Genomic DNA, 26,261 nt, shown 5'->3' with positions numbered 1-26,261 from the left:
TCACATGTGTTATGATTGTGATCGGCCAACATGAGGCGACTTGCTACATGTGCAATAAATCAGCTTTTAATAGCCTACTGAAACAACTCGAGTCATCTCATGTGAGTGGACAAGATTTCAGAAAGAACTTGATGCCTAGTGAAATTTTAAATGTTTTTAATTCAGAGCACTTTTGCTGTATTTGAAGCATACAAGCAGACTATTTCTTCAGTTGCTTGTCAAATGAATAAAATATAAGATACAGAAATACTCTGGTAAATATTTATATCCTGTATTTCAGGCCTGACATTTACCCAGACAGTGTGTTCAAACCACATTCCTCTGTTGTTTGGAGGATGACCTCTGCTGTGAGAAGAAATGAGATGACTCTTTCTTTCTTCTGCCCTCTTTTTATCTCTATTCCTTTCACCCTCTCTATTTGCTTTGCCTGGAGGAGAATCAGACGAACAATATAGCAATATAATCCAGAGTTTGCTGCGTTTAATCTCATTACACTAAGGCTGAATGTATGAATGACCCAGAGAAATGGAGACCCTCGGCCCTATAGAACCCCACCTGCCGTGGCCTTTCACAACCAGAGTGTCCTCTTTACCTTCAAAGACCGCAAACTCTTTGAAGCTTGCGATATGCCTGTGAGAGCCAGCAAGCCTTTTAGTTTATCACGAGCCAAGAAGAACAATAACAAAACCTTGGTGAAACCCAACACACATTAAGAAGAATAGATGCTCTTATTCCATGCTATTATAGCCATTGTGGTGGCCACCAAATTGCTTGATGGCAGTTATGTCTTGGCTTTGTAGAAGTTTACAGAGCTTTCTGTGGTGTTTTGCTTAAATAGTTGATCTTGTGATGTTTTGCGATGTTTTCCTCCTAATGCTCAGACACACACAGTCTGCCGTTTACCACACATTTGTGCGATATGCAATCGCATCTCTTTGTTAAGCTCTTGGTCCACACACAACAAAGCTCCTCCGCCTGCGGGACAAATTGAGATAGATGAGGTTGATGTTTACCTTGAATTGGAAAGCAGTCTGTTGTTTATTTACCACTTGGAATTCGAGCATGGCTCTTGTATACGAGACTGTGTTATTTGAGACAATGATGTTAAGCTTTGGCATTTCCAATAACAGTCACATAAGTGATACTTCACGAAAGCGCGTAAGGAGTTGTGCTCTTGATTGTTGACACAGTTGACATATCCATTGGCCTGTGTTTGACTGGAGGCTACAGTTAGTCATCAGATGTGCGCAGAGCGGATCTTCTCAGCTATTTATAGGGATGCACTGCCCAAAACAGCGGCACGAGTCCAAAGGAGGCCTTGCGCAAGTTTGTTCTCTCAGAACGTGCACCATTGTGTGTGTCTCCTTTAGATGAATATTGACAAAGGGAAGAGGGTGCAGATGTTCACGGGCTGTTGCATTGTATGTTGTTGAGGCCTGTTTGAAGTAAACATGGAGAAAATCGACTGTTTGCCTTCTTCGTAAATGTCTCTGTGGTGATATTGTGGACTTCGTTATAAAGAAAAAAGAAGCTTTGAAATCTTTGATTATGCTTTTGTATAAAAATAGTATCAACCAAAAATGATCTTCAAATCCCTGTTGACTGGTTAAATAAATGAAGTATTTTAGGGTTTAGAGATCACAACATCTCTCACACATGAGCAAAATCATTCATTTGTTTTGAAAAGCTATGGGTTGCAATGTCATAAAATGGGGGCAGGGCTTATCTCATGAATATTAATTAAGCTGTGCTGATATAATTTAGCATGTTGATAAAAAATAGCACATGAAGTGCACTGATCTGACAATCAAGTCTGTGAATACCTTATGCTGCAGAGAAAAAAAGTGTGCATCTTTAGAATTTTGTGTCTGAAAATCTGTATCTGTATGAAAATATCTCTGTGTATTTCTATAGGATTTGTGTTGAAAAGTAATTAGCTGGAGAATTAGACTTACTTACCCGTAGAGTTAATTAAAGTTATCATGAGTGCTGTAATTTGTGAGGCCAGTGTAATAACAAATGTCAGTAGACTAGGAAGAATTTAAAACAAGTGGTTCATTCATAAATTTGTATGAATTTATCTTCATCATGTGAAAACACAAACCAGAAGACAAGTGCAGCGAAAATTAGAAACCACAATTATTTGTAACAGAAATCTTATAATATTATAGATGTTTTAGAATGTCTGTTTTAACCAATTTATTGCGGTCTTACTGAATAAAAATATTCATTTTTTTCTAATAAAAAAACTGAAATGTAGTGTATTTGATAAAAATAACTACAAATAACAATTTTGACTTAATTCGTACCTGTTACTGTTGGACTGGTGAATTTTTATTCAATGGATAAGCACATTAGTTGTGTATTTTTCACTTACAGTAAATGGATTCCAACATGGCCTAATATAACTTTTTGTTTTAGTAAAGTGTAGTCTGTATACAGGAGAGGGAAACAGTTTGCTTTTCACTTGAATAGATAACAGGTGCATTTCTGAGAGCTGTGTGCTGAAGAGAACAAATTCCTGTAAATGCTTTTGCTACGGATAATGCCACGACTGCTCAGAAATGTATTAAAAAAGCAAATACATTCAACCACTGGATGACCGTTCATTATAGCGCAGCTGGAAGTTGAATTAGTCTGTATTAAATACTGTCCTGCCTTAAACGTTTTTATAAAGTTCCCCAGACAATAATAGCACTGACAAAAAGCATATTCTCTCCGTAAATGATGCCTGCGCTCACATGGTATCTTGTCTTTGATTGACAGGAGCTCCATTGCTCCTGAACTGTGTTATGTAACACTCATTTGCGTTTCAATTCTGCACTCTTTGATCTTTAGTCTTACAGACCTTCCATGGAGCCGGGGAACTGCTGGATCACTGTTTCTAAGCCAATCTTAATTCAGCTGTAATAAGATCTGTCGTAGTAATTTGGGGGGCTGTGTTGCCTGTGACTGACAGACTACTACGAATGACTCTGCATTTTTGCTTTTTTTAAACTCACAATAGCAGTATTTGCATATTTCCAAGAATGTCATGTGTATGTGGTAGCACATAAAATCCTCTCAGACTAATAGCCTCTTATCGACAGATAGAATTTGTGTTTGTGCGTGTGTGTGTATTGCAGTGTGTGTTAATGGGTCTGTGTGTGTTATTTAAGCCTGCTGTGTACCTGAAATATGTCAGAGCTTTTAAGTGGCTCAAATCAAATCAGTCACCAAAGCATTGAACCTCTGCTTCCGTCTGAGAAAGTCTGAGCATCTATAAACATCTGAGTGATCCACTCTGAAGCATCCTCTGCTACCAAGTGAATAAGAACATAATTGCATAATTACTTTATATTCAAATATCAAATACACAGAATAAATTAAAAATTAACCTATTTATAGACATTACTTGTTCATTACTTTAGTTAATATGTGAGGCATCTTTCTAAAAAGTAAAGTATAAAGGAGTTTATAAACTGCAGAGGCAATACAGAAGTGTAAGTGTTTTGTTGTCATTGACCCCCAAATATGATGACCAGAATATGTCAAAGGCAGCAAATGATGTGTTTTTACTGTGTGAACAAAATATGTGTGATAGTATGATATATTGCCTCTAAATCCAATTACTAAAACCACATGGTAAATATTTACTTTGTATGAAGTTGCATATTCAGTATTCAGAATTATTGGTAAAGCTCTCCCCACAATAAATATTTTTACAAATATATTACAATTATTTTGTTTGTATTCAACACATTAACTTGACAGTCCTGAAAATATATATTTTAAAACCAATTTATTTTTCTTTTCATTTTTTAGTATACAATTGAACATTAAAAACCCTTGAAGAGATTTATATGTGATCTCCTGCGGCGTGCCACTGACTCTGTCTAAATAATCTTATTGCCCAGAATTACTTTGCATGATATTAAAGTTTCTTTTTTATGGCGTGAGAAGATTTTTTGATGGATGAGGTGGTGGGTGTCTTGCACTAACTGGCAGCTGTCTGAGCACACTGGAGACATTTTGTGCTGGCAGTGGTCCCGCAGTCCCTCCTCACCTCCCCATTTCTTTCATGGGCATCAGAAATGACAAAAGACTCCATTACCCTATTAGAGAGAGTGACGAGAGGGCAAAGACGGGCCGAATACTACTCCAGCTCTTCTGAGACCACACATTGACCTTCTGACCTATAGTGCTTGTGACACCACTGTATGTATGACTTCACATATTGAAAGTGTAGCTGTTTCTTTGTTGTATTACATCATTCCTTCTTACATTCATCTATTCATGCTCAATTCTTTCTGAAGTCTTTTTTTTTTGAGTGATTCACACTTTTAAACCTCTTCATTCCATTTGTTCTCTCTGTGGGAGTTCCAAGGTCATCAATTCTGATTGGGATCTTTTAATTGAGGAGTCTTGCTCTGTGGACGGAGAATGATGTAATTGTCACTGATGGATAGATTCTATTGATTTCTTATTTAACCCTCAGTTTGAGTCCTATGGATGTCATGGTAAAGGTCAGAAGCTTCAGTGTTCCATCCTTCATTTTGTTTTCTTTGCATTTCAGTGCAAAGATTCATTTAGCTTTTCATCTTGTAGTAGATGGACCAAATATCATGGATCCTTTGTGCTCTGCATTTAACCCATCCAAGTGCTTTTTAATTTCCTTAAGCAAAATAGTATAGCATTTTTGTAGCGTAAAAGGTATTTATTATCTGTTTTTAGCTATAACATGGAAATAATAATTGCCTTCCCTGTTCAAAAAACAGCATATGCTAGCTTAAGATGCTGGTTAAACCTGGTCCTTTGCTGGTTTGAAACTAGTTTTGAAAATAGGCAAAAAAGTACTCTAGAGTTAAATAGTTGAATGTTACTGTTTTCGAATGCATTCAGCTAAAAGTGCTACTGCCAGATCCAGAGATCAGCTGAATGTTTTCGGAAATGGTAAAACTCAACTGTTTAATTCTAGTGGAGTTGGAAAATGAGCGTGTGTTCCTTTAAGCTGGTCCTATGACGATCTGACCAGCTTAAGACCAGCAAAGGACCACCATAAACCAGCAAAGGACCAGCTTAAACCAGCATCCCAGCTGGTCACAAGAACCAATGGCACCTGCTGCTTGTATTATGTATTACGTTTGCATCTCATTTGAAAGGGAAGCATATAAGCGGAATGTTTGGATGAACTACTACTAGCACAGTAGTACAACAAACCTATACATGATAACCCCGATACTGAAGCCCAGTTGCTAGGAGACAAGATTTATACGGCTCTTGGCAGGATCAGCAAAATCTAGCAGCGAAACATTGTTATTGGCTGAGGACAAGTGCAGATTTCGAATGTGATTATTGTACATGTGTCATTTGTACACATCTAATTGAGTTCCTCTCTTATAGCTACATTAGCTGAGGCAGAGCTCGCTTCAGATCAGCCCAGGTTGTTTTCTTTAGCTCAGTGGCTGTCTGAGAGTAGAGGAAACATTGGCATTATCTCTCGCTGCTGTCTGAAAGCCTCTGTGGTTTTGCTCACTCCATTTTCCATTTTTCTTATCCTATTATAACGGAGGAGCTATCCTGAATTTCAGGTTCCATACAGGCAGCCTCACCAGGCATGGTATTTTGACTAATCAGAGGGTAAAGCCGGCGGTGTCATTAAACTCATGTCTTCACTAAACCTGCCAGTTTCCTCTATTTGTCGGCAGAGGATTTGTAAAGGTTATACATTTGACTGAGATCATGGAGAAAGACATGTAGGCTTTTAAGAAGACTTGTCACAGGAGAAGAGAAACTCTATATTCCCAGTGCAATCATAGAGAAGCTTGAAGCAATACGACAAGGTCAGGGAGAAGCCATGTTTTTTCATTTAACATGCATGCATAAGATCTTTCATTTATTTACCATTATACAAGAAATTTCAGGGAATGTCAGAAAAGGTTAAGTATCTTTATGTTAGTCTTTTAGATAATTAAGAATGAGAGAGGTTTGGCATGTGGATGAGTGGTGCAAAATCACACCACCATATTGGTTCATTTTTAAGATTCGAATCCATAGAGCTGTTTTGTAACCATGGAGACTGCATCCCTCAGTTACAAACAGGGTTCAAACATAAAGATAACCTCAGTCTGTTAACTCACAAACAAGCTAGCCTCGTACAGACTAACTGTATGTTCATAAACACTCCCACACGCACATGCATAATTTATACTAGGTTTGATCAGTTCTGGGGCTGTAGCAAGGATGGGGTCAGATTTCATGGCTTGCACACAATGGAACAGCAGCATTTGTTTTTTTACTACATAAAAGTAAATGGAATTCAATCAAGCACTGTACAATCTTAAAATGTAAGGTTACAAAAGGGGAGTGCAGTGATAGAAGTACAGAGTATTGCATGCTCCCCAAAGAACCTTTCAGTGAACAGTTCTTAAAATAACAATTTTTTTAAAGATGTGAACACATTTACCTTCATTCAGTGAATATCTTTGGCTGAAATCCAGTAATTACATATAATGATGATATTTAAGGTGACTTTTATGTGAGCAGTGCTTCATACATCACTACACTTGACCTTTTTTTGCTTATAAAGCTATGCCCAATTGTCACTAATGTAACTGCACCTTTAAAGTAAATAACTTTTGAATAATTTAAAGAACCTGTTTGCCACTAAATAGAACCTTTTGTTCAATGGAAAGGTTCAGTGGATGTTAAAGGTTCTGGATGCCAATAAAGAATTGTAGATCTCTATAGATTTGACAAAACTTGTGGCAAACATGCATTTAAAAGCAGATTCATGTTGTCAGGAGCTGTAGAGTCACTGAAATGTGTCTTGTAGTGGAGGCATTGACCCGAGGAGACCCTGACTCTGTGGGGGGCGCGGAGGCAGCAGATGCTTATGGGATGTTCTCTGAGGGGCAAACCACAACACAAACAATATGGCAGAAGTTAGCTTGACGGACAAGCCCAGGGCCCACCCAGGCTTCTGAGCTGTAGAGTACAGATTTTGGCCTTTCTCATTCACATGCTAATCGCTTTCTCACTGCAAGGAAACAGGAATAGGACCCTTCAGAGTCCAATCAGGCCAGGCACATTATCCACCTGCTGCTAACCTGCTTCAGCTGCATTGATATGTTCAGGAATGCTCCTCTCCATCTGGTACTTACAGACATTTATATATGATGGGCTCTTTTGCACTATGTTTTTCATAGTTTTTTGTACAAAGGGAGACAATGTCGGCTTGTTTTCTATCTAGCCTATTTACAATCTTCTGCAAAGGGTCTTATTAACATTTTAACATGTTGTGTTAGTTAATTAGTAAACTGATGCATTAAACATGCAGAGAAACTGTCAACAAGCCTGGGCGCTAAATGGCCCCCCTTTCTGTTTAATTGTGTGACGCGCTTTGTCTAGCTGTCCTGTCAGCTGTGTCTACTGTCATCTGCAGATTTTATGTGAGGAAATGTTTCCACATATAGCAAGGTTTGTCTTCCTGTTATTTCTTAAGAAAACTTTTTGTTTCTTTATAGTCAAGCAACTGAAAGTGTTTCTGTGTTTGGTGCTCTTAAGTGTCTTTCAGTAACATTGTTTCCAGCTTTAAATAGGAAAAAATGCTGAGTTGCAGTTGCTGACTAAAAACAGATGTTAGTTCAGTAGAGTTGTCATTATGAATTGCTGGGACTAGAAGATTAAGATCAGATTTAATTCCTCGTTAAATGAAATATTCTTTGTGCAGCATATCACAATTACACAAATTCCAAGGATACATGTTATTTTGAATAAATATTGTGATTTGATTGGAACATAATATGTTTAGTCATGATTTAATAAGGTTGTAATAGCACTTATGGCAGACAGATAAGTGTATGTATAATATTACAGACAGAAATGAATAAGATTCTTATTTATGAGGAATGTTCAACCACATGCCTGATTAAGACTCTTCTTTACACTGCAGCATTGGCCATTTTCATGGACATACACAAGACGTGTACTGCCAACATTATCCACATGCCATAGGCCAGAGCTACCTTGCTTTCTGGCCATTTCACACACAACCACATATGGATTTCTATATTATCTTTGTAGCTTCTAGAGCAATATATTTGCATTAACATTCCTCTCTGAATTATCTTTATTAAACATTTAATGCAGAAATTTACAGTGGATTCTATACTTGTCATATACCTGAGATTTATGTTATTCAGGTACATTCCTGGAACATTTGCACCAGTTTTTTAGTGCGGAAATAATGCTGTTGGAATAATACAGGGATATGAGTGAACACTCTGTAGTAGAGGTCCAAGTATGCTGTCTTTGGTGTTTCTGAGTAAATATTAATCAGTTAGTAGTTTACAGCAAGACAGGTAATATCAAGACCACAGAGGAATTTATTTAGCTGAAGAAGATATATTAGAAAGTTTTGAGAAAGCATTCTGTCTCAGTGTGTACAATAAAGCAGTAATTGTTATGAATATTCAGTGACTACATTACATTATATTCAGCAGTGTTCATTGCCATTTTTCTACCTTCTGTATTCTGTATTAAGACTGGTAAACTGCATGCTATAAAATTGCCATTCTCTGATGGCAGAAGTGCATTTGTTTAAAGGAATTGGTTTTACATGAAAATGGATAATGAGGAATGAAGCCTATTCTAATATATCAGTTATTAAAATCTGCATGTTTTCTCTCCATTCTTATTTTAAGTTTTTCTGTGTAAAGTCATTGTAGAAAACTGTGCTTTGATATCCTTGAGTGGAGTTGGGCATCTGCCAGTCATTGTTTACCGATATCTTTTAAATGAATAAGAAGTATACCCGTAGCATGAAATTGCAGAATGCATTAAGTACAAAATGACCTGTGCATGCAGTTTGTAAAGGGTCAAATGTTTTAGTTGAGCTATAGCTAGTTCAGCTATAGCTAGTGAAGAGCAACAGTTGGATATCCAGATGTGGATTGGGATGCTGAGCTGTGTTTGTGGAGAGCTATCATAGAGAGGAAGTGGAAGAGGAAGTTGTTAATTAAATGAGGAAAAAGGCTGTTTGCTAGGCCTGAGGCCTGTCACAGACTGTTATCATTAATCTGGATGCAGGCGCCTGAGACAGGCCTGTGCAGACTCGTCTGTGCCATCCCCACTCTAATTAGAGCACTTTAATCAGGGACAAACTGCAAAGATCCCAGAGACCACTTTAAAGTACCACTAACCTTTACTGTAAACAACACTCATTCCCGCTCCATGGAGCCCTAAAGTTCAGTAATCATCCACGTGTGTAATGAGAGGGGAGGTTTGGTCAGAGTCTGGGTTGTTTTCACACATCCTGTTTGAGAGCTGCGACTGCAGGAGACAGCAGTTTGTTTGCCTTCTGAAGTTCAGCTTAGTTCCACCAGGTGATCAGCGTTATAAAATGTAAATTTTACAGCTATTACTGCGGGAGATTAGCTTTCCAAACATAGAGGGCATTTGGTTTGAGTGTGTGAGTTCATATTTTGATGCAGCTGAAGAAATAAGTCCTGTGTGATGTGCGCCCAGTATTATTGTGGCACGAGGTGTTGTACCTTAATCTTTAATTATCCTTATTCTGTACATTGCTACAGAACAGAAGACGCATAATGAATTGGTGTGCAGATGCCTGAGCAGGGACTGAAGTAAAGTACACCAAACCCATTGCTTCTAAACAAACTAATTCTCACTGGCTGAAAGTTTCTTTGAAAGTTTCTGTTTGAGTATTCATAGAGTGAAACTCTTGCTGATTGATGCAAGTTGTTATACTTTATTGAAAGTCTTTGTTTCCTCTAAAAAGAGAATAATGAAGAGATGGTCTGTGTCCATTTTGGTACTTCAGGCTGTATTTATAGTAAATGAATTCACGCTGGCAGTGTTACTGAGCTCTTTCTGGCTTCCGCTGCTGTGCTGTAGAACAATACAGTCTCTGTGTGAGTCTTTAATACTGTCTCTCTGGTTGCAGCTCACAATCTAAAATGTACCCTCACTCCTCTCCTCTGACTATTTATCGCTTCCTCTGTGAACCTAAGATACTGGCACTGTTGTGTGCTGTCCGCTGAGCTAATCTCATGTCCTCTGACACGACACTGGGACTGGTATGTGGAACAGCATGACAGAAATGAAGTTTCTAGTTGTCTGACAGATCATGCTGCTGAAATAGACTGACAAAGCAGATGCTCTTTTAATAAATGTTTGGTCTTAAGGGTAGCATGATTGTTAAGGTTTGTGCATGCCATGCGTGTTGCGGTCATTCAGCCTGCCACATACAGTCAGAATAAATTATATAGTGTTTACTTTGCTTTATAATCTCTGCCAGTCCTTTGATATTGTAGTCCTTTTGGGTACATTTCTTAATAATTACAAATTCAGTTCTGATTGTAATATTTGAGGAAAATAAAGCTAGTCAGTTACATCACTAGATGACAAAAGGCTGTCATTTCCCAGATATACTCTGCAATTTTAGGCCTCAAGGGTTGTTATTTCTGCAGCATTAACTAGCCTAAAATGGTCAGCTGGTCTCCCAGCCTGTCCAAACTGGTTACATTGGTCTGTCTCTGTGGTTTTGGGCAGTTGATAATTAAATCAGCTTATACTAGCTAGGTTAGTTTGGGACACCAGGTAAATCTGTGTGCACCAGCTTCGCCAGGCAGAGAGACCAACTAAACCAATTTGACTAGGCTGGGAGAACAGTAAAACCAGACTACACCAGATAGGTCAGCCTCAGAGTCCATCTAAACCAGCTAAGCCAGACTGAGAGACCAGTAAACAAGCACAAACCAACTAGGAGACAAGATAAATCAGATAGACTAGACTGGGAGACTGGTAAAATCAACATACACCCGCTAGACCAGGTTCAATGACCAGTCTAAACCAGTTAGACTAGGCTGGGAGACCAGTTAAACCGCATACACCAGCTAGCCTATGCTCAGAGACCAGCTAAGCCAATAAGACTAGGCTAGGAGACCCGCTAAATCATATAAACCAGCTAATATCAGAAAACCCACTGATTCTTTCATTAGGAATATGTGTATGTTAACCAAGGCTGCTATGTTGAACATGGTCCTCTGAGGCCCTCTTTAACGAGATCGTTGCAATGGTTTGCAAAATGTACTACACACGCCACAGTGTGCTTTTAACTGAGTAAACATTCATCACGTAGTGCAAGCCTACACAGAAATCTGCCCGTTGCCTCCATGGCAAACCCACACAATCCTTATACAGAGATAGAGCACTGGATCTCAGCAGGATAAAGCTGATGCATGCTGGGTATGCAGCCTCTGTAATTTAGGAATGATCAATGAGGCTTCTTCTAGCCATGGCAGCAGTGCTGTGGGAAATAGATTAGCTATCAGCGTACGAGGAGAGGCAGACTCACCTGTGGGCTGTGGATCCCTTGAGGAGACTCAGCTCTCGGCCAATAGTACTTGAGAAATGAACCTGCATGCATGCTAACATGCCATTACGAGGAGTGCTTGGAGGGTTTGTTTGGTTTCGTGTAGTGCCACAGGGACTTGACAGAAAAATAGGTGGGTATGTAAGAAGCTTTTTCTCAGAACGTGTTTTAATCTGTCCTGTTTTGTGAGCGTGTTTGTGTGTGTTGAAAGTAACAGAGTGTTGAAGGGATTGTGTGGGTGTGCTGCACTAATTTTTGTGCACATGTGTAGGAAGAGGTAGATGATGCTTGTTGCTTAGCAACTCCATTACAGCTCTACAAAAGACATGAGAAGAGCTGCTTTGCCTAAAATATTGCTGTACTTTTGCATAAAACGGTGTCGAAACCTTTACACCCCATTGGCTTCTCTTTGTACTTTAAGTCAAGAACATAACGATTGTGGATTTGATGGAGGCTTGATATAAAACTTGTGTGTGGGTTACAGGAAGGTGAGATCACCAGAATAGCCCCATGGGAAGAGCAGCAGATGGTCTCCTCTGTTTTACCTGGAAGGGAAATGGCTCCACGGGAAGTTCAGGAAGCAGGAAAAAGCGGGGTCAAACTGGATCAAAAGCTGCTTAATGCTACAGAGCAGTCAAGCTGCGCTTCACCACTGAGGGGCAAAGCGATGTTGACATGCTCACGTTTTATCATACACGTCCTCTATGTGAGACAAAATGTTTTGCTCTTTGTTGCACACAGATGAGATATTTTTGGGATGGAGCTAAGGAGGAGGTCTTGAGGTTATGCACTGAGGAATCAAAACAACCCAAAACAAAACTCCCTTCAACTCCCCCGATAATACAGTGACAGCACAAGAATCTGAAAAAGAAAAAAGAAGTACAATGAAAAAGTTCAGCTGTATCTTATGCTTTTAAGAGCCCTCCATAAAAATTGGCCACTAGTAAGACATCTACCATAATGCAACTAAGCATTTGTGACTGATATGGATGTGCAGTTAAACTAAATAGAAATTCATATTTCACAATTCAACTGTAAATTTAGAAAGTTACATTTTAGTGTTTGTAGGCATTATAGATAGGGATGCACGATAATCATCAGTTGATATGTACTGCGCATTTTGGTTTTATGTACAGTGGTGAATGCCATCATGTGCATGATTTTCACACGGAGCAGCACTTACTACACAGAGCCGTTGAATTTTCAGCATCATTACGCCCAGGGACCTTACTGGGGCCTGGAGCTTTGACTTACTGCAGGGCCACCCACAATCATATATTATATATATATATATATATATATATATATATATATATATATAATACAATACATAATAATTAATATTAATATATATATTAGACTACTGTTGTTATTTTAAACCTGTTTAAGTTTCCTTCTGCTGCTGAATGCAAAAGAATATATTTGGTATATTTGGTAACCACAAAAAGTCAAGGGGGATCATCTTGTAGATACTTACTCAGCAGCCCAAGCCGTTCAAAAGTCAAAAATAAAATAATTGCAATTTAATGTGATGTTTCAATCTCAAATGGTGATGCATGGAATTTAAAAACAGTGTTAATAAGTGAGGAGTCAATCTACTCCACAGCTGATCACCGGCCCCCTCCTTGCATCAGCCTTACCTGCCCCTATTACTCCAAAACAGTTAGGCTGTTCAATATTTTTGTAATTTTTTTTTTTACTTTCAGGATTATTTAATGTATGGAAAGTTCAAAAGCACAGTATTTATTTAAAATAGAAATAGAAAATGTACATGTAAAAGAAAATGTCTTTACTGTGTATATGTATAAACATTTCAGTTTCTTTTATGCAAAAAAATGTAAATTCAACAAACTCTAAATTCCCAATGTTTTTGCAGTAAAAGCCAGAGTAAAAGTTTGAATAAATAATCCTGTATATGCATTGTGTAAAGTGATTGGGAGGCTGGGAAATAGTGGATCAAGATAGAGCAGCTGGCTGGGGAGCAGTTCAGTCCATGGATGAGCCGCCCCACCAACCACTAGCCAAGAGAAGAGGCAAAGCAAAGGAACATGGCCAAGCTTTAACTAATCACTTTCCATCAGTGCTGCCAGCTCCATGGAGGCTCAAACGTTACTATTAGCCACCTGCTAGTCCTGCCGGCACCAAGCTCTGATATGAGGTTTGGTTTCGCCCCAATTCTGTTTAAAATGGCCATTAAGTGTGATCACAATCAGGCCAGTTCACGAGCATGAAACCGGAACTGCTCCCAAGGTGCTTTGACACTTGGAGCCATTCCCTCCCTGGGCTGGAGTTTGTGCTTCTCTGCCTGTTTCTGATCTGTTTGATCCACTGTCAGCATTTGGTTGATTGGATTGGAGGAAGGACTCGCAGGACACTTTCCCTTTTGCCTTTCTCGATCACTCTGTCCTTTCTTATGAATGAACAGGGCGATGTGTTGTGTTCGCGCCGCGGGCCCCTGCATGTAAAGATGTGTGTGGTGTAGCTCACGCTGGAAGCAGAAATGTCTTTATTAGAGTGCTTATGTGTGCTGTGTACCGTGAAGCACAGACCTCGGCAGTCAGACTGGATGAAGGGGTCTCATTGTGTGCATTCTGGGAAAGCCCCAAAGTAACGGCTCTGGAGGTGTGGACATTTTCCTGCTGCTACTACAACAAGCAGAGAGCTTGACACAGAGAAATGAACTTTGATGCTCAGTGATGTAAATTGTGGATAAAACTAGGTTTCGGACGTGAGATGGGATATGAATGAGAGGTGTTGCTAAGTTTAGCTTAACTATTGTTTGCTTTCCCAGTAGGCCATTTTCCTCAACCCCAGAGACATCAATCAATGCTGGCAAGCCAATGCAAAAGCAGCTTTATAATCAGCCTCTTTGGCTTTGAGAAACTTTTTTTTAAACTGCTTTTTTTAAGTGCTTTTGTTTTTTATGCTTATAAAGTTAGGACTATTTCTAAGCAACCAATGGCTTGCAGAAATATACTGCTGTTTTATATCCCTATATGAGAGGGGGTTCTGAGTCTGAAACTACAGTTAACAATGGTTAACAATGTCTGTTCTCTGTTTGGTAGCGAGTAAATATGCTAAATAAAACTGACAAGAGAGCAATTTATTTCAATTATGAAGATAATAAATTATGTATTAAATCCATGTATTAAATTCTTTAATTCATTATTTTATAGCCATAGTGATTTGATAACTACACTAAAGGCTGGAACAATAATGGTCACTACATGTTTTTCAAAATAGTTTTAACTCCCTAGAAATCATACACTTACTGTCTTTGTAAATAGTGACAAAGGAAAACCGGCAACCATACACTAAACAACTGAGGATTATACACTTTCGAAGTTGTTCCGATCACAGCAAACTTACTCAGAAACGTGTGCCTTTAGCCTGTGACAACTATACACTGCGATTTTCAGTGAAATCTGTAAACACAAATCTGCAGACTGGCTCTGACTTTAGGTAAGTAGTCAACTTATCAGTAATTCGGTTGAAAATCCAGGGGAAAAACATGCAGTGTATTCCAGGCTTAAGCCATATCAGGATTTCAGGGTTTTTTTTTGCTTGCTTGCTTGGTATACATTTAAAATTTCGAAAAGTAACACATGTAAAACCTAGCACTTAAACACTTAGCATATAAGCTATTGTTGGCTGAGCTTGTTCCTTTTTAATTTAATTTACTTTACAGAACGTACCGTGGCTCAATAATGGTATAATATGGGAATTTGGCGTCATAATGTAATACCTTGTCCAAAGAACATTGCAATTTCTTTTTGGTACTTGTTTGCATTTTCTTAGGCTATACTCTAGAACTGTCCCAAATGTTGTAAAATATCGCCTTACAATTGAATCTATTGTAACATCAAATTATTTTTCATGCTGTGCAGTCTAGCTAGCATTATTATAAGACCCTGGATTATGCACAAAAATGGCAATCTTTGAAATCCATTTTTGTACGTACACAACCTTTATTAATTAGGCTCAGCTGTGAGTCACTTTAATGTGGGTGACCGCTAAAGTTCTTCCAGATGTGTTTCCTCATGCCCATGGCTTCCGTATACACACTTTGTTACAGTGTATGGGTCGCATGTACTGATCTTTTTTGTTTGTAAACATGGTCTGTCAAATATAAGCCATAGTTAATCCTATTGGTACAGTTTAAAATGAAATTAGCCCCCCTACACATATTGTGCTAATGTCACAGTCTGTTGAACTGTTGTTGGTCATATTCAGTGCTTAGTATTCAGAACATCACTCTGTTACTAAGGTTTAGCCGCTGATGCAGTTCTGCACAATTTTTATTACTTCTATTCAGCAAGGATGCATTAAATTGACCAAAAGTGACATTAAATATGTTTATATGTTAATTCAAATTTATATGTTTATATGTTAATTCAAATAATTGAACTTAGTTTTGAACTTTGTACTCATCAAATAACACTGTTTCTTGAGCTTTACTGTCATGTAAATATATTTATAATTTGTAACAATATTTCACAATAGTACTGTTTTATTTGAAAATGTAACAAATAAATAAAGCCTTTGTGATCATTAGTGATGCCCAAAACATCAAATATTTTTACTGGTTGCAAACCTTTGAATGTCAATGTATATTGTATATGTATATGTATATTTCTTTAGTACAAAACTCAAAGAAAATGGTACAATTTTATATGGATAATATTTATTTTGTATTATGTTGACACTACATATTTTTCTGCCCACTGCTATAAAGATGTATGTATAAAATCTTTTAAAAAAATAACAAATTTTAATTCTTAAAATCCTAGGACAGAAGACAATTCAGTATGTGCTCAAACACATATTAAGCCTGAAAACGCTCTCTAGAAGGTTTTCTACTGACCTCCTGGTGGACAAAATAGCACTTTTTTAGGGCAACACAACTGGAGCTGCAAATTCCTGATACAGTACTATACAGACAGCTGAGTAGACATTTGGCAACATAAACACAATACTTCTTTGAAGCTTGAAGCCATTTAAAGATGTTTTTCAGGCATTTTCACTGTCCATTGCAGATTCAAGAGAGCACAGCTGCAGATCTATAAAATGCTTTCTTGTTGTAACACATTTCCTTGCTGTTCTTCATCTGGTATCCAGACCTCTCATTGCCTTTGACCCATCGCCACTCCAATTTCTCTAACTGCATGTCTCTACAAAGCTTGTGAACAACAGATGATGCCCTGAGCCTTGAAATGATCCCTCACCCGGTTCTTTTTTCTGTATCACCAAGTAACACTTGTCCCACTTGTCCCACTCTGCAGACAGAGAGAGAGAGAGAGAGATGAGTCACAGAGAACCTTTTCCACTACACCTCATAACATTCTTCTGTCTGGGAACAACGGATACGCAGAATCAATCGTGGCTGGACCGCATTCGCTGTTTCTCCCCTCACTGCTCTCTATAGTCCTGCAGTCAGCTCTTTGATTTTTCCATTAGAGCATCAGTCTCTTTTGTTCACCCCAATATTTTAGCACAAAGCAACAATGGAGAGCACGTCGTAGTGTTCTAAAAGGAGACATCTTTGACATGTTAGATTTCTCCTCAAAAGGGAGTCCATTTTGTCTTGTGTGCTTGTGTTGGAAACTTTATTCAGTTGAGGTCATTTCAGGTGTGAGAACACTGTTGTCATTTGGGGGAATTATGTGCAGGCTTGACAGCTGTTGTTTACCTCTAGTAGACTATAATAGTACATGCTGATTTTTTTTTTTTTTTAATACGGGCCCTATTTGCTGCGGGCTCATTAATTTTTACAAAGAGGCAAAACTCCGCCTCTTGTCCCTAGAGCGAACATCTCCAGGCTCATATTTGTACCTCTAAATATTTTCGTACAACAAAGCAACCCAGTTCTGTCTGTGCACTGAGCACCTCAGTGTGATGTAATTTTTATTTCAGTTTTTAAAAAAACGGTTTTTGCTGACCCATATTTTTCCTCACTATCCAGCGGGTTAATTGTGGGCACTATAAAAAGATCTGAGACATGCGTCCATCTACAAAATATTTCTGGGAGAAGTTGGGCAAAGTTTAGATCTATGTGCATTGAGGCTAAGACTTATGTTTATTGTATTGCTTATATAGCTTATTCAGTTCATTTTTATCAAGAGTCAATGACACATCAGTCTCAATCTTGCTTATCATTGTGTATCAGTAAATATATGTGGCAGGGTGGTTGTCAGGGGATGCTGTAACTGTGATGGTTACCATAGATGGGGAATGGGGGTCCTATGCTCAAAATTATTGTCATAGTAGCCCCTTGATGTCATAAAGTCACAAAATGCGCTGCTTAATGGGAGGTCAACTAGTTGGCTAGTCGTCAGATAACCAGCTAGCCATTTAGTGAGGTTAGCTATTTATTCCAGATCCAATTCTAGATACATTACCATTTAAACGTTTGAGATAAGTAAGATTTGTAAATACTTATATTCAACAAGAATACATTCAGTTTATCAAAAGTGATAGTAAAGACATTTATAATGTTACAAAATATTTAACTATAATAAAATATCTGCAAATGTCCACAAAAAAGCAAAACTGCTTATTATTCCTTGATAATAAAAATAAATGTTTCTTGAGCAGCAAATCAGCACATTATCATGATTTCTGAAGGACTGGATTAATGGGTCCTGAAAATGCAGCTTTGTCATCATAGCAAAAAAGTAAAGTATATTCAAATAGAAAAAAAATAAATAATAATACAAATAATATATATATATATATATATATATATATATATATATATATATATATATATATATATATATATATATATAATTTGAATATATATTTTATTATTACCTAAAGGCAAAGTAAATCACAGTTTACCACAATTTAATAAATTAAATAGACATCAATTATAGGCCATTCTATTGATGTAAACAACTGAATAATTGATAAAAGTCTCTATTATAAGTAGAATCTATACATCTGCACTTTTCCCATTGCTATTATTAGGGTCAGTTCTAACATACAGTACCTTTCAGTGCAGGTCTGATTTCAGAGGCCAAAAGGTTGATAAACAGATCACCGGAGAGCAAGAGCACAAAGACAGCAGCTCACTATAGATAGAAATTCTTCTGTGTAACCTTTGCGTCTTGAAATAGAAGCACTTACTTGTTTCCCTATAAACATAGACGGCTGGATTTATTCCATACCTGTGTTTTATTTAATATCAGTTCTAACCTCGCTCTGTTTCCAAACGTCAAGCCAGCCCTGAGAGGCGAAAGAGTTTAAGATAGAGCAGAAAACGACACAGATGTTCTCTGTCACATTGAGGAGCATCTGCTGAAAACAGCCCTATATTCAGGCTGACTGATGTAGATTGCTGCAAGCAGCTCCACTCCAGCTGGAATACAGACCTCATATGGCATATTCTGATTCGCTTCCAAAATCCACCGCTCATATTATAGGCCTAATAGAAGCCTGTTTATCAGGTGTTAAAGGTTTTATCACATACAGACCATTTAAATTGGTGAAATCTGAAACATGCCAAAGTCAGAGGCTCTATGATGTTTGGATAAACAGCAGCTCTGCTGACTGTTGAATGAAAACAGGCCAGTGAGGTACTCAAAGCTGAAGCGTATCATTTTTTCTCTTCATGGTTCATCAAATGTAATAGCAAAAATCATTACAGTTTCCAAAAAGATTTCCTGAACATTCCTCCTGTCTATTATTGTCTGATTAAACACATCCTACTTCAAACACACACCACTGGTTGATCTATTGTTGATGTGGTGAGCATTATGGAAAATAATACTTTTTGCAAATCAACCTCATACAGTACTTGAGGCTGTGTAAGTTGTAAATACAGCACTTTTGCCCAAAAGTGTTATATTGGGAAAAAATATATATTTAATTGTATGCAGTTTTTTGTATTTATTAATTTAGTTTTAACAAATTATTTAGAAAATAATAATTAAGTAATTAACTTGCAGGATCTATCTGTTGCTTCTGGTTAACCACCAGATTCTCCCTCCCTTCATATCCATGCTCCAGTTTTACCAAGATAGGTCCTTCAAGGTATCTTAATGGGGTGAGGTGTCTAAATTGCAGCATCTAGCTACTGGAGTGCCTCAGGGCTCAGTACTTGGGCCACTTCTCTTCTCTATCTACATGTTTTGTCATTCAGAAAAATGGCTTTTCATATAACTGCTGTGCTGATGACACTCATCTCTAACTCTTATTCCATCCTGATGATCTCAAAAGTTATCTTTAATGAGTAATATTTGGATAAAATTCAAGGCATTTATGCTGGCCTACAAAACAACCACTGGCCCTTTACCTAAATGTACTACTTCAGACTTATGTGCCTTCCAGAAGCTTGCATTCTGCAAGTGAACTGCACATTATAGTGCCATCCCAAAGAGACACAAAAATCACTTTTCAAGACTTTTAAGCTGTTCCCTGTTGGTGGAATGAGTTTTGGCCCTCTAACACTTACATTCTCTTTTATTACAATAACAACTTGACCCTCTAACACTAGCTCTGCCTATTTATATTCCATTATATTTATATTTATTTTTTTTATATTCCATCTACTTTTGATAGTTTTTTATTCTTTTTAATTATTAATTAATGCAAATCATATATATAAACAGTTTGATAGTTTGTCAAAACAACATAAACATAAGGTCTATATTAACAGAAAGTAGATCATAATAATGGAAAAATGCAGATTTATCTGATTCAGTCAGATAAATGCTGCTTTTGTGCACTAAGAAATGAAGTTGCTCACCTCTTCCTTTAAACTTGCATCCTGATCCCCTGGTGGCGCTGTGAGTGAAGCATGGGCGATTTATGGGTGAACAAAAATGCAACATTCAGTATTCGGTGCTCCACAGAGTCTCTTTTATGGCTATGCCACTGTTAAGGGACGTGATAGAGTGAACAGCCATTAGAGACAGGCATATCATTCTTCCTTGTGTCTGCTGGGAAACAAGACAGTTTGCCATCCACACAGCTTGATCTAATTTAAACTAGATGGATACTAAAATGGTCGTTCTGTATAACCTCAAAGGACAGTATGTTTTTTTTTTTATGTTAGGATGCATGTGTAATTGTCAGTGATAACAATAGTTCTGCTCCACACAGCTGAGAAGAATGATTATTCCTGTTGTTCTTGCTTTCTAATCAGCACGCCCAAACTATGAAGATTATGGAATGTTTATGTAAAAGTATACATTTGAATCATTGATTATGCACCAAAAATCATAGTTCTATCTCAGTGGTTTTCATTTGTAAGTTGGAAGGCAGTGCAGAGTTTTACATTCAGAGTGTTTCATTTTCACTGCTGGCCTTGTAGCTCTGGTACACACTCAGTATTCTAGTGCGTACTCAAAGTTGCAGTCCTAAAATAGGTAATTTTCCAATGCAGATGAAAAAATTAAGCCCTAAATCAACTGCACTGGCCTCAAACACTTATTTGTTGAAATGTTACTTTTTGCTATTTAAACTGTATATAAAACCATACTGTTGTAGAACATGCTGTGAAATGTCCTTACTCGTACAGTGTACTGTTGTTACTATTTAATCATACTCATCCCTCTTTCCCTCTCTTCTTTCTTTAGAGTTGTTGGGCTCTGCCAAGAAGGTGAACGTCAACTTCCAGGACACTGATGGGTGAGTGGGACATATAAGGACTTTATATGGCTCCATGTGGCAGTCTCTTGTAAACATGATTGTTCCTGTCTGACTGCCAAATATCCTTGGGATCTGCCAGAGCTCATGTGTGCTTGTTGGTTTAGAAAAACCTTTATCCAAATTTCTTTCCCAGTCAGTCTCTTTTTTTCTGTTTATTCAACTCACTTCTGTATACATGAAATAACAGTATCAACCCATAACTTATCAGTGCTTAATTATAAAAAAAAGTGAATAAATGTATCCCAGTCAGTTTTTTAAGGAAAATGTTGTTTATTACATAAAAAAAAGGCATTCTTAAATTAAGAAAAAAGAATTTGAACCCTTTTTTGTTGTCAAATATTAATGAAGCATGTTACTGCTGCATTCCTTTTTTTAATTTGAAATATAACTTGTTTTTGGCACAATAATTTTAAGTTAGAAATAAACAAAATACTAAGGCATTCAAACCAAGGTTCTCGCTTTATATTAAGCCTGTAATGTTTTTTTATTCAGAGCTGTCGATGAAATTTGGTAGAAAATGCCTGTAAACACTGAAAAATAAAACTCTGTTACAGTTTTAAAATGTATTTTAACTGTCGAAATGCTTTGGGACTGTTACATTGCACAGCATAATTGTACGTCAATTGCTGATAAAGTCTAGATAGAATATGAGTATGACATATTTGCTCTCAACCAAATTGCTCCTGCCACTTTTAATAACTCTTTCAGCCGCCCTTGATGTTTGTTCAGTTCTATCCAGTGTGTTTCAGAGTCAGAGAGCATTGTGTTATTTGTGGCAGTGTGTTATTTGTGCTAGTGTCATAGAGAGTTGAATCAGCCGTTTGTTGTGCTGCTTTGTTCCAAATATCCTGTAGATTTCTTTACTCCGGATGTTGTAATAGTGTACATATTGGTTGTTAATCATGCACCCTGTAGGTTTTTCATGAGTAAAGAAGACCTGAAAAGAAGTCTCTGTATTGAGATGTAATGCAAACGGTGGTTTGTGGTTTGGCACAGAGCAGAAAGACACCTGGGTTGAAGCATAAATGTTCTAGTGCTGCATGGTCAGTTATTTCTGTTGATGCAGCTAAAAAAAAAAAACAATAGAATAAAAAAATATGGATTCAACAATATTAATGGATCTAGTAAAACCAAAGTGCCATACACAGCCTACAATTACTCTTATGAACGATGCTGACATGAATGACCATCTTTATTAATTAGGGGTATGTCACAAAAAAAATTCTTAGTATTTTTGGGATTTTTTTTCCTTTTTGATAATGATACTTAAATTTGGCTAAGTGTGTTTTTATTGTGGTACCTTGATTGATTTAGACTTTATTGTGTATAAATTAATATGAATAAATATAAAAATCACCAGTAGGTGGAAGTAACTTCCTGTCTTAATGAGTGATTCACCGAATCATTGGTCTAAAATAGCTGATTCATTTAGAAATGAAGCAATTGAATAATGATCACATTGTTTCCTGAAAGTTTCATTTTTAGGAGCTAATAGAGCCCTTTTTGTCTGTAGCCTTTTCAGTCTTTTAACCTTTTCTCCGGCCATTAAATGTGTTGTGGGGAAGACATAATTTTACAGAAATTTCACCTCCTACAAAAGCACACTTGTATACACAGTGGATGGGAAGGATGCCATAAACCCTCACTGATTCTCACATGCGCAGACGGATAGGCAAACACACGCTGACGCACACTCTCACACATACGCAGTCAGGTGTAAATACACAAACATCCTCTAACAAAACTGTCCTTACACCAATCACAACAACATAGTTAGACTTTTTCAAGACTTTTTTGCTTTACGCTCAAAGATCAAAACCAGTATTATTTTGCTGTAGCCTATCAAGCTGTGAAACTGGCAGAATAATTAAAAAAATCTCTTCTATTGATCACTGTCACAGAACAACGGTGGCATTCATCATCAAAGCCCTGTTGCATGGGTTTTAAGAAAATGAAAGCTATAACTCTAAACCGATGAATAGCTCCTTGCAGCCTGAATCCTCACACGCCATGTACAGTATTTACACATGCAGCCTTCCTCGGGACGACCTCACATTTGTATTGGTGAGATAAATGACTCACACATTAATTCCTTCTCCATAGTCTCTTGCTTTCTAAGCAGAGATGAAATGATGTTGTCTGCTGAGTGGAGAATTGAGCAGCAGCGCCGAGAAAATTGAATGTGGTATGATCCCTGTTTTTTGAGGTTAAACTGACAGTTGGATGCGTTGTGGTCCTTCTAGCCTTGAAATGACAGTCAGACATCAACATCACCCTCCCTGTGGTCACTTTAATATCTTGCACCCTGAGTGATTGAGAGGCCTATGAAGGTTACACTGAAGAGCTTTACATGCTTCAGCTACAATGTCTTAAATAAAAAAAATAAGTTAGTAAGTTTAATATTCGCCAGTAAGATAAGTCAATAGGATTCTGGCGACAAGCAATTTGTCTGTACAGACCAGACGTGAAAGATATGTGATGCAACAAAATTAACCAAACATTACAGCCAATCAGAAGCACATGTAGGCTGGCTTTCAAAAAAACTCACTGGTCATAATGAAATACACCTGCTTATAATCTAATTCATGAATTTTTTTTTTTTATTAAATTAAGAAGTATAAAAATGTCAAGACTGCATCACTCCTGATGATTCTTTCATGGAAATTATTAAATGGGCCCAGGAATACTTCCAGAAACCACTGGCAGTAAACACAATCCACCGTGCCATCTGCACACTCTCAGAAATATTGTGAGTGGAGTCACTCACATTCATTAAAGAACAAGACATGTGAGTCACATAACTGGGAAGAACACACACATAAGACACACACGCAATCCTGACATAAAACAGCTACTGTCGCATCTCACTGCCAAACCTCTGTTACATAATTTTAGATCAAGTATGTATTTCTATATAAGTTTGTATACTTTTATACTTTCTATATTTATTGGAAAACTGTAGCGAAAGAGAGAGCATTTGAATATCAGTAATAATTTAAAAAGTCAGTATATTTTGCGAGTAAAACTATATCCTACTATGTGTGATAATAAAAAAAATGTGAGGTAACCCGATTGGCATGTTTTTTGTTCAGTGCTGAGTTATGCAAGCTCATAAATCCTCTCATTATAACAAAGGACACACACTATGTAAATAATAGATTTATTATGCATTGTAGAACAATTCATTCATTTTAATGGAACTTTTTGAGATTGCGATGATAGACATCTTTTGATTATTATGGATATTGAAGCAAGATGTTAATTATTAAGCGTTTTACATTGTCTGACTATAGCCTAAAAGTGTTGCCTGAAAGTCACAGCTGAGCTTCTGTGAATCTCCATTCAAAGTTTATGAATGAACATGCATTTTTAAATAAATCTAATGAGTCAACTACAAATTTGTGAAGAGATGTACTACACCACTGGTACCAACAAAGTGACAGCGACAGCTTTTGTACCTTTATTTCTGCAAATGCAGAAGCCAACGTAAGCCCTAGCATGCAAAAATGAATGCCATATGGTCCAGAAATGCCATTTAGAAGACTCATTTAAAATAGACTGCTCGAAAGTGGATAAGGTTTCTGTGGTCAGACGAGTCCAAAGTTGACATTCTTTACCCTGTGTCCTCCGGGCTAAAGAGCAGGGAGACCTTCCAGAATGGGGGTGCGTAAGTTACGGTATGGGCAGCTTGCATGTTTTTGAAAGCAATATGAATGCTAAAAGGTTTTAGAGCAACATATGCTCCCCTCCAGATGACGTCAGATTCAGGAAAGGCCTTGTGTATTTTAGCAGGACAAAGCAAAAGCAAAACCACATACTGCAGCTATTACAACAGCATGGCTTTGTAGTAGAAGAGTCCAGGTGCTGAATTGGCCTGCCTGCAGTCCAGATCTTTCACCTATAGAGAACATTTGGTGCACCATTAAACGTTTGTTGATTCTCATTGAGTTCACAGTTTTAATGTTCATGCTTGCCTTTTTTTGTAGGATCAGAGTCAAATCTACACTTGCTTTCAGTATAGCTATAAAGGTCACACAAAAATGATATTTACACTCACATAAGACACTATTAACAGTGAATAAAGCATATAATCAGTACCTGAGATAGTCATTGTCATTGCTTGTATGTTGCTCAAGCTGCAACGTTGCAGAAATGGAAACCGTTTCAAAAATAGAATCTGTTACTCGTGACATGTCTCTGTTATGGCTGGTTAGGACAAAAACGCTGATTAACATGGAAAAGATACCTTTCATTGCATGTAACAGTGTCGTGTCACATCTGATAAGGACACAGTGTTAACCATAGCTTAGTGTTTATTATACCGGTTCCAACACTGCTGAGAAACTTTATGCTGAGTTATAAGAATCTCAAAAAAATCATGATTTAAAAAATCCAGGTTTCATGATTTAAAGTATCCAGTGTTTCACATGTTAAATGATTTTGCGAGACAATATTTTGTGTCATTCCGCAATTTCGCGCAGATGACACATCACATGTTAAATAAATTATGTTCATATTTAAAAGTCCAAACAGACAATAAGCGACAGGTGCTTGTTTGTACTCATTTTTTATTGACTGTCTACTGAGTCTGCTTTGGTACTGCCAACTGAAAGCGCTGTTTCTCTGGCGTTCACTGCACACACCAGACGCAGAGAGAGGCGACACTGCGCCGGGAGAGTCTGAGCTCGCGCTCGCAGGGCAGCACTGGTGACAGTACCAACTTTTTTTTTTAGTTAGGTTTGTCAGTATGCACCTGTTATGGGAAAAAAAGCCACCAAATGGGTCTGAAAGTTGCCAAACATCGTGAAAAGACGTGGGAATAATTAATATTAAATAATAATACTATAAATATATAATAATAAATATATATTTATAGCATTGTTATTTAATATAAATTATAATAAAATGAAATAATAATACTATCAATATATAATAATAAATATATATTTATAGTATTATTATTTACTATTAATTATTAATAATTTAATAATTGTATTTAATAAAAATGTAATGATACATATATTTTTATTAAATACAGTTATTAAATTGTTATCGAATTAAAATGTATTATTGTTGTTGTTGTTGTATTTAAATTAGTACTTATGTCAGATCAGTTTTTGTGGTGCATCAGGATCATAGGTGCGTGAAAGAAGCAGCAGGAGCACAGCGTGAGGAGTGTCAGGTGCTTGATGCTGATAGGAGGATTGTGTGCGAGAATGTTCCGGTGGAACAA

The 26,261-nt window shown here is 37.3% G+C and overlaps 1 protein-coding gene across 16 annotated transcripts in view; it reads left to right on the top strand.

Moving 5' to 3' along the window:
* The window catches only part of caskin1 (CASK interacting protein 1), a 76,475-nt gene that overhangs the window by 17,877 nt on the left and 32,337 nt on the right, over positions 1-26,261 (top strand). For all 16 annotated transcript variants that reach the window (XM_043235796.1, XM_043235784.1, XM_043235788.1 and 13 more), the window contains exon 2: positions 20,956-21,007. In XM_043235796.1, the coding sequence (XP_043091731.1) occupies positions 20,956-21,007 (52 nt within the window). The remainder of the gene's footprint in view (positions 1-20,955; positions 21,008-26,261) is intronic.

Source organism: Puntigrus tetrazona, chromosome 3, assembly GCF_018831695.1.
Source record: "Puntigrus tetrazona isolate hp1 chromosome 3, ASM1883169v1, whole genome shotgun sequence".
NCBI classification, from domain to species: domain Eukaryota; kingdom Metazoa; phylum Chordata; class Actinopteri; order Cypriniformes; family Cyprinidae; genus Puntigrus; species Puntigrus tetrazona.
The sequence above is the reverse complement of the archived record's forward strand: the minus strand, read 5'-3'. Positions and strand labels throughout refer to the sequence as shown.